The 13,498-nt window shown below is 47.5% G+C and overlaps 1 protein-coding gene across 2 annotated transcripts in view; it reads right to left on the reverse strand.

Moving 5' to 3' along the window:
• LOC119853162 overlaps positions 1 to 13,498 on the reverse strand; it is a 73,295-nt gene that overhangs the window by 46,918 nt on the left and 12,879 nt on the right. For both annotated transcript variants that reach the window (XM_038395821.2, XM_038395820.2), the window contains exon 2: positions 3,358 to 3,436. In XM_038395821.2, coding sequence (XP_038251749.1) covers positions 3,358 to 3,436 — 79 coding nt within the window. The remainder of the gene's footprint in view (positions 1 to 3,357; positions 3,437 to 13,498) is intronic.

Consider the following 13,498-nt stretch of genomic DNA (forward strand, 5'->3'; position numbering starts at 1 on the left):
CTGAACACTTCATTATTAGATCCTGTTTTCAGTTGCTTATAACTTTGCCAAACATTAACCATTTGTGCTAAAATTTTCCATGCCAGGCGTCGACCTCAGGCTGAATGTTTCTGGAAAACTTCAGCCAAAATGGTCAACTAGTTTCCGAGAACAAGGCTAGGGAAAAACACATTTGTTTTGCCAGTGTTAAAAAATTCCGCTGACCTTTTCTTTGAGAAGCTCTAGTGCCCTCGCAGAGCAGGGAGTTAAAATTTGGCATGGGGAGCCCTTTATGTCAGGGATATGCCTTTTGCCTTCCCCATAAAAATCCACCCAGATTTGCCCCCCCTCCAAAAAATGAATCCACGGAAGCTCAGCAGAGGCTTGCTAGAGTTTTGCAGCTAAATTCTCCAGAGATTTCATTGCACTGGGCCTGCTCCAGTTGAAGGCTGAGCAAGATTTCCCCTGCACTTCCAGCAGCTGTGGACCAGCCCTTGGAGCTGAGAGCTCTCAATGACTCCCCTGCTGGGTCCAGACAGTGTGGAGATGGAAGCTGTTTGTTCAAATGCAGAGGGGCCAAGAGCCAAACCTCAGAGTTGGGGAGCAAAGAAGAGTGAGGACAAGGAGTCTGGGAGAAGTGGAGATTGGGACTATTTGGGCAAGAAGACTGGGAGCTTCTGGGAGAAGAAACTGGGAATGCTTGGGCAAGAAGATTGATACAGGGAGCTGGTAGAAGAAAAAAGAGTGGGGAAGGAGATGGGGTGCAGGGAGTGGGACAAGGAGTCTGGAGGGATGAGTCTAAGACTTGCTGGACAAGCAGACTTAGAGGGGATAAGAAGCCTGGGGACTGGAGAGAGGGATTGGCTAAGTGAGGAGAATGGGGTGGGACAAGGAGCCAAAGCGGGGAAGAGACAGGACTGTACTGGGTAGAAGGGGTCAAGTTTGGGAAGAAATGGGCAGAAGAGTCTGGAATCCTCTCTAGAGCCTGGAATGGAACCCAAGATTCCCGAGTCTCACATTCCTCTTCTGTCAGCAAATATCTATGAAACCCATTGACCATATGTCTCATCCCCCTATCGTGCTGGTCCACAGAGGGGATGGCAACTTGCTACTGCTATCCATAACTTTGTTAGCTCGTGTGGCAGTGGTCTCACTTGTAGATCTCAAGGTTCTGCCCTGCTGCTGACCCACGTGGGTGTTAATCTGATGCCACATGATGGAATTTCTGTTTTCTCTATTTCTTTTTAGAAAACCTACGAAATGGCACCCCCAAAACAATTTAAGTTAAAAGAACCATATGAAGGGTTGCAAAGTCAAGCTCGCAAAAGTCAGGAAGCACAAGAAGTAAGGTTGCCTGTGTTTCTTTAAGTCGGCCCCCTTGGTGTATGCGTTATGAGATGGTCTCAATTACATGAGCATACACTATTTTTTCCACAGGACCCTGCCTCATTCAGTGCACAGGATCGACCATGCTCTGGAGATGAATCATGGTTGTGTAGTGAAGGAGGGGAAGACTATGGCCTATATAACTCCTGCCTCGTATGTGGAGTGCAAAAATAACTAAAAGTCACTTCAACAGAATCAGGTGTGTAGTGACCGAGGCAGGGGATTATGCAAAGAGAAGGAGTGAACTCATGATGTAGGCAGTTGAACGCCATTCTAGAGAATTGGATTCTATTCCTGCTTTTGCCATAGAGTTCTTACATGGTGCTGGGCAAATCACTTCAACCAAACTTTTCACAGGTGGCCATGAATTATGTGTTCCTCATTTTCTGGATGCCTGACCTGAAAACCTGGGATCTCATCTGCAGAAGTGAGTGCTCATCACAGCTGCAACTGAAGTCAATGGGAGCTGTGCTTTGGACATAGAAAGTGCTATACAATGATAAGTTTGCTGAAAAATCAAGTATTATGTATCTCAAATGGGGCATAGGTGTGTTGGGAAAATAAATTCATTACTCTTTGTGAAGCACTCTGATACTGTAGTGATGAGCACCATAGAAAAACCCAGGAGGAAATGAATCATTGTATCTTCACAGCAAGGTTTGAACGGTATGCAGTAAATAATGAACACTCAACAATGATGAGAAAACAAAATATTGAAGAGCTCTCATTCAGTGAGCATTGTACATTCTGGGCACTCAGTGAGCAACGGGTCCTGTGGAAAAAAAACAGTATGTGCTCATGTAATTAAAAACTGTCTCATAATGCATACCCCCAAGGGGACTGATTTAAGGTAGCACGCGCAATCTTACTTCTAGCACTTCTTATCTTCTGAGAGCTAGACTTGGCAACATTAATCATGTTCTTTTAATGTACTTTTTTGTGAGTAACATGATATTATATAAAAACTAGGTCTGTTATCTGAAACTTATGAAGAGAAAGCATTGTCCAGTAGCTAGGGCTCTGGATTGGAAGTCAGAAGACTGGGTTCTAAGCTCTGCCATTGACCTGCCCTGAGACCTTCTCCTCCCTGAGCTACTGTTTCCCTGCCCTTAACAGGAGGTTAATGATACTTAGGGCTTGTCTCCACAAGGACACTCAATTGAATTAACTAAAGGTGTAAAGTTAAAGTGCATGAACCTCACCCCGCCACGTGGATAGCCTCATTCAGAAGTAAAGAGGAATTAGTTCACTTTTTCTTCACTCCTTTTAAAGGAGGATTAAGGGCTGTGTCTACACTTGAAATCCTACTGTGCACAGCCACACCACTGCAACTGCGCCACTGTGCACTTCAGTGTAGTGCACACTACCGACGCCAACGGGAGAGGTTCTCCCATTGTTGTCATTATTCCACCTCCCTGAGAGGCAGTAGGTAGGTCCCTGTGCAGACAAGCCCTTAGTGAACAGCTTACAGAACTGCGGCCTTGGTCCTGCAAACACTTGCACAATTTCATTGATGTGAGTAGTCCCATTGACTTCAAGGCTGCTCTGACTTACTCCAGGGACTGAGAAGGTCTATGCATGGTCTCAGAATATGTGGGTGCAAGACTGGCTTAAAGCCACTCGAACAGAACAACTGAAATTAGTCCAATTGTGTACTGTACACTAGCTGGGACCTGTTCATGTACAGGGAGCTTAAAAAGGATCCTTTCTATTGATACCCTTGTGAGCTGCTGTTTACAACCCCTGCTGTTTCCAGCAGCCCCATAGGGCTTCCTGAGCAAAGGTTGTCAAGTTAAGGAGGATGTGCATGGAGATGGGAGCATACGCAAAGCATCCACTAGGAAGATGCAGGTGGGACAGTAGAACTGGCTGTGGTGCAGGAGGGATAATATGAACTGGAAGGCAGGTCTGTTTCAGGGCAGAGGGTCAAGGCAAAACGCACTTCCACCATGGCAGCCCTGATTTATCTTCTTGACTTCCTTGTCCCTTTACCTCTGTCGATTTGAGCAAGCTCCTGGTTCTCTCCCTCCGAGTCATCGCTGTCCTCCTCATCACTTGGGGGATAGGAGATCTAGGCAACAAGTCAGAAAGAGAAGGTTTCACTGTTGGTATTGAACATCTGATGCCCCCTGCACCGCTGCTGCCCACACCCACTTCCCCAATCTCTCCCACTCATACCCTACAGCCACTCACCCCCATGAACCACACTCACGCTGCCATCACGCAGACACTCTGCATAAACATCCTCCTCCCCAACCTCAACTCCACCCCCACCCACACGTACCCAGCTACCGAAACCCAGTACAAACGCACACCACCTGCTTCCACCTCACCTCCCCGTGTCCCCGTAACACAAACACATCTCCTCCTCCCAATCCCCCCAAACACACACACCCTGTAACCACACAAAAACCTGTCTCCACATCCACCCCACACGTACGCCCACTTCCCCAACTCCTCCCCACCAACACAGACACCATGCTGCCACCAACTCCCCCCCCAAACACACACATATCCTGTCAACAACCACACCATCTTACAAACCACACACATGGCCCTACACCAGTCACCCAATGTACGCCCCCACCCTCTCCTTCTAGGAACACATGAACCACCTAAGAACATACATGCCGTGCCACACTTTCTGGAAGAGTCCAGTGAAATTTACCAGGGATGACATAAATTAGATCCTATAGAAATGTAATAGGGCTGTCTAAAATTTACTCCCAAAAGCCTATGGAATATGACAGAAAGACACTTTCTGTAGGCCTTTTAGAACCACCCCCCCCCAAAATTTTATAACGAATTAAATCCTATAGGACAGATGAAAAAGATCTTTAGAAAGGTTCTCATTTGCTATTATGCTCTATAGCAGTGGTTCTCAAAGCCAGTCCGCCGCTTGTTCAGGGAAAGCCCCTGGCGCACCAGACCAGTTTGTTTACCTGCTGCGTCCGCAGGTTCAGCCAATTGTTGCTCCCACTGGCCGCAGTTCGCTGCTCCAGGACAAAAGGGGCTGCGGGAAGCAGCGTGGGCCAAGGGACGTGCTGCCACCCTTCCCGCAGCCCCCATTGGCCTGGAGCAGCGAACCGCGGCCAGTGGGAGCCGCGATCGGCCGAACCTGCAGATGCGGCAGGTAAACAAACCAGTCCAGCCTGCCAGGGGCTTTTCCTGAACAAGCAGTGGACTGGCTTTGAGAACCATTGCTTTATAGGACTCTTCCATAAAGGACCTTACACTTGGCCATACAGCATATACACCTTTTTCTCCAAAGCCAAAACACCCACAATGCCCCTTTCCTACAGGCACACTTGCCATGCCACCACACACCCTCAAATGCACATGGCCTGCCACCACTCAACGCACACAAACACCCCACCATTAGGCTTTCCCCACTAGCAGTGACTTGATTTAGCAGCTACTGTGACTGGTGTAAATCTTCTAGGTATATTTGGAATAGACATTTCAAGCTGCTGACAATCCCAGATATAACTGGATTTGGCCCTCCAATGCGCCTGAACCAAAACCCCATATCCAAGCACCCACTAACATGAGGGGTATGGGTTTGTTTGGAATTTTTTAATCTAAATTTGGTGGCTGTCCCCTATGTTTGAGATGGACTGAAGCAGAGCCCCGGATCAAACTGCTGCAGCTTGGGTCCAATTCTAGATAGAACACATCTGACATTCGGCTGAACATTCCACATATAGCTGGGGAAAACACACCTATTGTGTTGCCAAATACGCTGATACGCCTATGGAGGCTGTGCCTGCAACGCTGCTGAATGTGGCACACATAGGTATTACCATCGTGCTCAGACCTGATATCCAGCTAGCCTGTATCCCATCTCTGCTAGTGGCCAGCACCAGATGTTTCAGAAGAAGATGCAAGAATCCAAAGAAAGCCCACATAATAGACAATTTTGGGATAAACTGCCTGTAGAAGAATTTTCTTTGTAATCCTAGGCAATTAGTGGTTGCCCAAAGCATACAGTTTTCTATCCCCTATACATTTTTAATAGTACCTAAAATAACTGCATGTTCCTATTATTCAGCTAATTATCAACATCTTTTTCTGAATCCTGCTAGACTCTTGGCCCACAACAGTATCCTGAGGCAATGAGTCTCACAGGCTAATTATGAGTTGTGTATGGAAGAGGAGGGAAAAAGATACTTCCTTTAAAAGTTTTTAATAGGCTGCCTTTTAAATTGCATGGCGATCCAGTCAGAATGCACACTGGATGTTGATACACATCCATCTTCTCATACTCCACTGGTCCCCAGGAAATATCACTGGAGTGACACAGCTCAACAGTTGCATGCAGGACAAGCAGTGAAGGAGAAAATTCACTTCACTGGGGCCATATGTGGAAAAAACATATAAGAGGAGCGGAGAAGGTCTACAGCTGGCACCGAAAACGGGCACTGCAGCTGTATCAACCCAACCACCATCCTGCAGTCTGATGTAAGTGGACATTGTCAAGTCTTCTCTACATCCCTTCACATTTGCTTCTCACCCTCCTGTATTTGCAATGCTCTGCTAGAAGCTGGAAAATATTTTCCTTCTTGGGTGGTTTGATAATTTCCCCCTACTACATGTCAAACCATGACTGCAGGAGCTGGATTTTCCTGAGCTTGGCATGCTGCTGAAGTTAATGCAGTTGCTTGTTTCTCCACAGCAGCTAAGATTATATTGTGCACGTGCATGCGCAAGCACACACACACACAAAATTTAATAAGGACATTTAGCGCTGAGGAGAGGTGCCAAGTTAACAGCCATAGAGTATGAAGTCCTCCAACTGTCCACAGAACCGGTACAATATGTTGCTATTATTTGTATTATAGCAGTGCCCAGAGGCTCCAACTGAGACTGAAGCCCCATTGTGGGACACGCTATACAAACACACAGTGGGCTTCTCTTCAATGCAGAATTAACAACTTGTAACTCGATTGCTGCCACTAACTTGAGTTCTATCCACACACACTAAACTCAGTTGTGGTTGCTGTTAACTCAAGCTGGCTGGCTTAGCAAGGGGGATAGGCTAAAACTTGTCAGCTGCTAACATGACCCCTCTGCAATATGGAAGCAAGTTAGCTCCTCGAGCATCGCTAGTCCTCCAGTGCCTTCCCACAATGCCCCATGTGCCCAGAAAGGGCAGACAAGTTCTCCCACAATGCCCTGGAAAAGAATACACAGAGCAGCTCAGCTAACTGCAGTGCTAAGAAGCATAGGACATGTCGGGTTGCCAACTTTGGTTGGTTGAATTCCTGGAGATTTCATCACATGACATTACCTTTAATTAAAGATTAATCTTTACTTCCTGGAGACTCCAGGACAATCCTTGAGGGTTGGCAACCCTAGGGACATGCCCTCAGAGGTCTTAGCATGCCACACACCACGGCAGCTGGAGTGTCATTGCACGCTGTGACTGCTCTCGCTCAAGCTGAATAACTCCAGTGGAGATAACGAGTTAACGCTTCAGTGAAGGCACGCCCAGCAAGAGATGGTCCCTGCCCCAAAGGGCATCATTGTTAAAAGCACAGAGTATTAGAATGGAAAAACTGAGCCCGTAATACCACGGGAGTGCCCATAAGTGTTCCCATACTCTGGTACAGCGAGCAGAGTGATATAAATGCCTACATGGATAGATGTGGCTTCTAGCATCCATATAACCATTTATCATACTGAGACAAATAGGCTTTTAGCACTAGCCACGAGACAATAAGCTATGCTCCGTTCTACCTCACATGGTGTTCACAAAACCACTAAGTGAGGTCTAATTCCAGAATCACAGCAATTAGAGATGGAAAATACCTACTGTCATAAAGGGAAGGGTAACAACCTTCCTGTATACAGTACTATAAAGTCCCTCCTAGACAGAGGCACAAAATCCTTTTACCTGTGAAGGGCTAAGAAGGAAGAAGCTCAGGTAACCTGGCTGGCACCTGACCAAAAGGACCAATAAGGGGACAAGATACTTTCAAATGGGGGTGGGGGAGAGTTTAAGGGTTTGGTCTATCTGTTCTGTGTGCTTGCCAGACACAGATCAAGGAAGCAAGCAATCCAATTCCATTAGAATTAGTAAGTACTAGCAAGGGAATGTGTTAGCTTATTTTTGTTTTAGCTTGTGATTTTCTCTGTGCTGAGAGGAAGGTATATTCCTGCTTTTCTTTCTGTAATTTTAAAGTTTGGCCCAGAGGGAAATCCTCTGTGTTTTTGAATCTGATTGCCCTGTAAAATTATCTTCCATTCTAATTTTACAGAGGTGCTTCTTTTACCTTTTTTCTTTATAATAAAGTTCTGTTTCTTTTAGAATCTGATTGGGATTTTTTTTAGTGTCCTAAAAAAACCTAAGGTTGGTCTGTGCTCATCTTGTTTATTCTCAAGCCACCCCAGGAAAGGGGGTGTGGGGGCTTGGGGGGATATTAGGGGGAGGATTAGGAACTCCAAGTGGTCCTTTCCCTGATTCTTTGTTAAATCACTTGGTGGTGGCAGCGTACCCTCCAAGGGCAAAAAATTTGTGACTTGGGGAAGTTTTAACCTAAGCTGGTAGAAATAAGCTTAGGGGGTCTTTCATGCAGGTCCCCACATCTGTACCCTAGAGTTCAGAGTGGGGAGGGAACCCTGACACCTACTAAGTCATCCTATCTCTCCCCAGCACTGCCCTGGGGAGGCCATTCCACCATCCAACAGATCTTACCAGTAGAACATTTCACTTGATACTCAGCCTAGACTTTTCCTTTGTTCAATTACATCCCAATACTCTTATTATAGTTAGACCCCTAGAAACCACACTTAAGAGTTACTCTCCCTCTTTTGGTCTTTCAATGTTACAGATATCTGCAGACAACTATCATGCATCTCCATAGTTGTTATTTAGCCATGCTAAACCTGTGTGTGAAATTAGCAGGAATGGGGGAGTCTCCAGTACACACAAATACACACACGCACACCTGAGTGTTCCCAAGCCACAGGTCATGGGGTGGAGCACGAGGGCCAAATGTGCATAACACGTCTGCGTGTGTGTGTGTAACCCTTCTGCCCATCAGAGTTGGCAGCAACAAGGGCCGGGTTCAGTATCTAGGGGTTCCATTCCAATAACACAATGCAAAACTGGCTCGAGCCCCCACCCAGTGACCTGGGACAAATATATACCACCCCCACTGGGCGCCTCCAAGAGGCAATACTTCCCCTCTCGCAAGCACAGAGTCTGAGTGTAGCAAAGCCTTTAATAACAGAGAGAAACAATGTGGCATTATGTTGGGGAAACACTACCAACAGGATTCATAACACAACTCATGAGCAAAAAACCCACCCCAAGCAAATAGAGCTACCTTCCCACCCAAGCGAAGGGGGAAAGGACAATTATTCTGCTACTGATGTGGTCAGGATGGACACAGTGCTACCAAGAGCTGTAATGAAGAAAATCCCTCCTTAGTGTATGGAAAGCTGAGGATCAGTTGGGAGAGATCCGGTAGCTGCCAGAGGGTCTGGGGACGGGGACCACCTGCAGGATTTGAAGATTCCCCCAGAAAAGACTGTCCAGCTGGGATCCCCGCAGGACTGATAGGGCCTCGAGCAGAGGTCACGGTGAGGATTGAAGGGGCGGAGTGTAAAGCAGTGCTTGACACTGGATCTCAAGTGACTATTATATTTCAGTCATTCTACCAACAGATGCTTAGGCACCTGCCTATACCGCCACTGACTGGCCTTGGTCTATATGGCCTCAGCATGGATGAATACCCCAACCAAGGGTATGTCATAGTACACCTGGAATTCCCAGAGGAGGTGGCTGGGGTAAGAGAAGAGGTAGACACAGCTGCCTTAATATGCCCTGACCCTAAAGGGGCCTCTGATGTGTCTGTGCTGATAGGGACCAACTCCAGTCTCTTCAAGGTACTCGCGGATTACTGCAGAAGATGGGCTGGGGACCAGTACCTGAATACTCTGATGATCCATATGCTTTGTGCTGAAGTCTATAGGAAAATTGAGAGCACTAAAAGGGAGACATCTGAGCTACTGATTGGGGCACTGAAGTATGTGGGCATGACCCCCTTAGTAATGCCTGCAAGGATGGAGTAAGAAGTGCTTGTCATGAGTACCTGGCTGAAAGGCAGTAAAGGGACGTTAGCAACGATAGTGCAGCCGATGGGAGGAGAGCTCCTGGAAGGAGTGCTGGTCCCCAGTGGAGTCATAACTCTGCCTGCTGAAGCCCAAGAAATGGTGACTATACAAATTGCTAATGAAACGAGTCGTACTGTTGTTGTGAAACAAGGACAAAAGATAGCAGACCTCTTTGAGCCTGAGTCAATTGTAAAAGCCCAGTGTGAAACTCAAGTTCCGGCAATAGACCCTGCAAAGTTTGACTTTGGAGATTCACCAGTGTCCGGGGAGTGGAAAGATCGTCTGAGGAAGAAACTTTGTGAAAGATCCAAAGTGTTCTCACTGCATGAGTGGGATGTGCAAAAGGAGTAGAGCACAACATCAGACTACATGACTCTCGACCTTTCAGGGAGAGATCTAGGAAGATTGCTCTCTCTGAGATGGCAGATGTGTGACATCATCTTCAGGAGCTGGCTGCGAATAGCATCATTACAGAGTCTCGCAGCCCATACGCCTCACCCATTGTGGTGGTCCATAAAAAGAATGGGAAAATCCGGATGTGTATTGACTACCGCACCCTAAACAGCCGTACTGTGGTTGATCAGTACACTATGCCTGGAGTCCAAGATGCCTTAGACTGTTTGCTGGGAAGCCAGTGGTTCTCTGTGTTGGATCTTCGAAGTGGATACTACCAGATCCCTCTGGGCGAAGAAGATAAGGAGAAGACAGCCTTCATGTACCCATCAGGGTTTTATCAGTTCGAACGCATGCCTCAAGGGATTTCTGGAGCACCTGCCACATTTCAGCATCTCATGGAGAAAGTTGTGGGAGACATGAATTTACTGCAAGTGTTGGTTTATTTGGATGACCTGATTTTGTTTGGAAGAACCTTAGAGGAGCATGAAGAAAGACTTCTTAAAGTGCTTAATAGGTTGGAGGATTATGGTCGGAAGCTTTCAATTGACAAATGCCATTTCTGCAGAACCTCAGTGAAGTATGTGGGTCACATCGTGTCCCAAGAGGGTGAGAGTACTGATCCCGATAAAACAGAAGCACTCATTACATGGCCATGGCCATGTAACTATAGAGAACTCAAGACCTTTCTTGGATTTAGTGGCTACTACCGCAGATTTGTGAAAAACTATGCTACGATTGTAAAGCTTCTGAATGATCTTACCAGGGGATACCAGTCCAGCAAGAAGAAATCTAAGACAAAGAATAAGGGGAGATCCCCAAAGCCTCCTGTGCAGAGACACTATGGCCCCTTTGAACCTTTTGGGCCACGGTGGGATGAGAGATGTGAAAGGGCTTTTTGAGAAATCATTACTTGCCTACCTCATGCTCCAGTCCTAGTCTTTGCTGACCCAAGCAAACCGTTTATCCTGCAAACTGATGCCAGTTTGGAGGGTCTGGGAGCAGTCCTGTACGAGGAAGTGGAAGGCAAACATAAACCTGTAGCCTTTGCCAGCCGAGGATTGTCTGATAGTGAAACTCGCTATCCCACCCACAAGCTGGAATTCTTGGCCTTGAAATGGGCCGTCACTGAGAAATTTCAAGACTACTTGTATGGTGCTCAGTTCCAGGTGTGGACAGACAACAATCCACTGACTTATGTGTTAACAAGTGCTAAGCTGGATGTTACAGGTCAGAGATGGGTGGCTGCCTTGGCTAGCTATGAGTTCAGCATTCAATACCGATCAGGGAGAAGCAATGTAGATGCAGATGCATTGTCCAGGCATCCGCAGGCACCAGAAGTTGCTGTGATACCCACGGATGGAGTGAGTGCAGTGTGAGTTGCCGAGAGCCTGAGGCCCATGAGAGCCTTCATGGATGTGTTGCAGAAGCTTTGGACCTGCCCCCTTAATGCATGCCTTCTGCTTCAGTGAACTATATGGCATTGGACCAATCTCCCTTGCCCATGCTCAATGAGGTGCAAGATATTGACATTCATGATACACTACTTGCCAAAAGGGAGGGGCAAAGCCCAGCTGCGGTCGTCCCACCTAACCCAGAGGGTAAACTACTATTGAGAGACTGGACCAAACTAAAACTGATTCAGGGAGTGTTACACCAAATGACCACCAACACTTTACAAAAGCAACGAGCACAACTAGTGCTGCCAAAAGAGTACAGAGCCCTGGCCATGAGGGCCCTGCATGATGACTTTGGATATTTAGGGATGGAGAGGACCCTGGAACTTATTCGTAGTAGGTTCTATTGGCCCCCGATGGCTGAAGATGTTTGCAAGAAATGTGAGTCTTGAGCTCGATGTGTTCAAAGGAAAACTCTGCCCATGAGGGCTGCATATCTCAAGAACATCATCAGCAACAAACCTTTGGAACTGGTATGCATTGATTTCTTGTCTGTAGAGGTAGACAGGAGGAACATTGGGAACATTCTAGTAGTGACTGACCATTTTACACGGTATGCGCAGGCATATCCCACACGTGATCAGAGGGCCACCGCCATCGCTCGAGTATTCAGGGACAAATATTTCTCAGTCTATGGATTCCCAGCCCGGTTACACTCGGATCCGGGGCGGGACTTTAAGAGTCACCTTCTGAAGGAGGTGCTGAGGATAGCGGGAATTAAAAAGTCTAGGACAATGCCTTATCACCCACAAGGTGATCCTCAGCCAGAGAGGTTCAACCGAACCCTATTAGACATATTGGGGACTTTGAGACCAGAGCAGAAGACAACCTGGAGCCAACATGTCGCATTTCTGGTGCATGCCTACAATGCCACAAAGAACAATGCTACGGGAGTCACCCCATATCCCTTAATGTTTGGGCGAGAACCAAAATTAACCATAGACTTGTGCTTTGGTGTATCAGAGGATGGAAATAGCTATGAAACTCATCAGCAATATGTACCCCGACTAAGGGAAAAGCTGCGGGATGCCTATCGCTTAGCTCCATCTGCGGCTCGGAAGAACGCAGACTGCAACGAACATCGATATGATGCTAGCGTACGTTTGCAGGAGCTCCAGCCGGGGGACAGAGCTCTGCTGCGAAATTTGGGTATTGCTGGCAAACACAAGATAGCTGACAGATGGAAGGCAATACCTTACTTGGTGATGGAAAAGCTGGGGGACCTGCTAGTCTACAAGATCAAACCTGAAGAGGGTCCAGGGCAAATAAAGACAGTGCATAGAAACCTTTTGCTCCATGTGGGGGAATTGGCAGGCACCCCTTATGAGATGGGCCACAACAGGGCAACTGGGAAGGATAAAGGTGATAGACCAAAGCCGCCATCCAACACAGACAGCGGGCCCCCTGCAGCTAACCTACCCCTATTCAGCACATCCGAAAGTGAGTCTGAAGACACAACCATGGTGTATCCTGGAATGGAGACAAGATTTCAGTCTCGATCAGCTGAACCAAGAGAGATCTCCCCCTCCTCTGCCCTAAACCCCATGGCAGAGGTATTTAGGCCCGTTACTGGCACCCCTGTGCCGCCGATGGGACCCCTCTGTGATGATGCACACAGGTTATTGGACAGTGGAGACATCCAGGGGGAGGGGGCCCTAGTCACGTTGGACTTTCCACAGTCAGAACCAGAGATGCAGGGACCTATGCCAGTAGCCGAGGGATCCTCAAAGGAAACCTCTCCATCCGTCGCTCAAGAAAATGTCCTGCAACAGAAATTCTCAATAGATGAGACAGGGTAATAAGACCAGTAAAACAGTTAACGGCTGGAGCGGCTCATGAGACGGCTGGCAGAGCAGAGCGGCTAGTGGAGCAGAGCAGTTTGTGGGATGTCTGGAGCAGCTCATGGGGGCGGCTGGCAAAGCAGAGCAATTCACGGGACGGCTGGGGGAGCGGAGCCCCATGGAGAGGTGGGGCAATCGGCTTTGGACCACGTAAGGTGCCACTTAACACCCCCCCCCATCTCCATCCAGGTTGGGAGGTAAAACTTTGCAGATAAACTTTTGAACTCTGGGTCTGCACTGACCAGGGACAGAGACTTTTGGGACTTTGGGTGATTTTGGGTTGCTGGACTCAAGAACTAAAGGGAAAGGACATGCCCCAAT

Source organism: Dermochelys coriacea, chromosome 3 (genome assembly GCF_009764565.3).
Source record: "Dermochelys coriacea isolate rDerCor1 chromosome 3, rDerCor1.pri.v4, whole genome shotgun sequence".
NCBI lineage: Eukaryota > Metazoa > Chordata > Testudines > Dermochelyidae > Dermochelys > Dermochelys coriacea.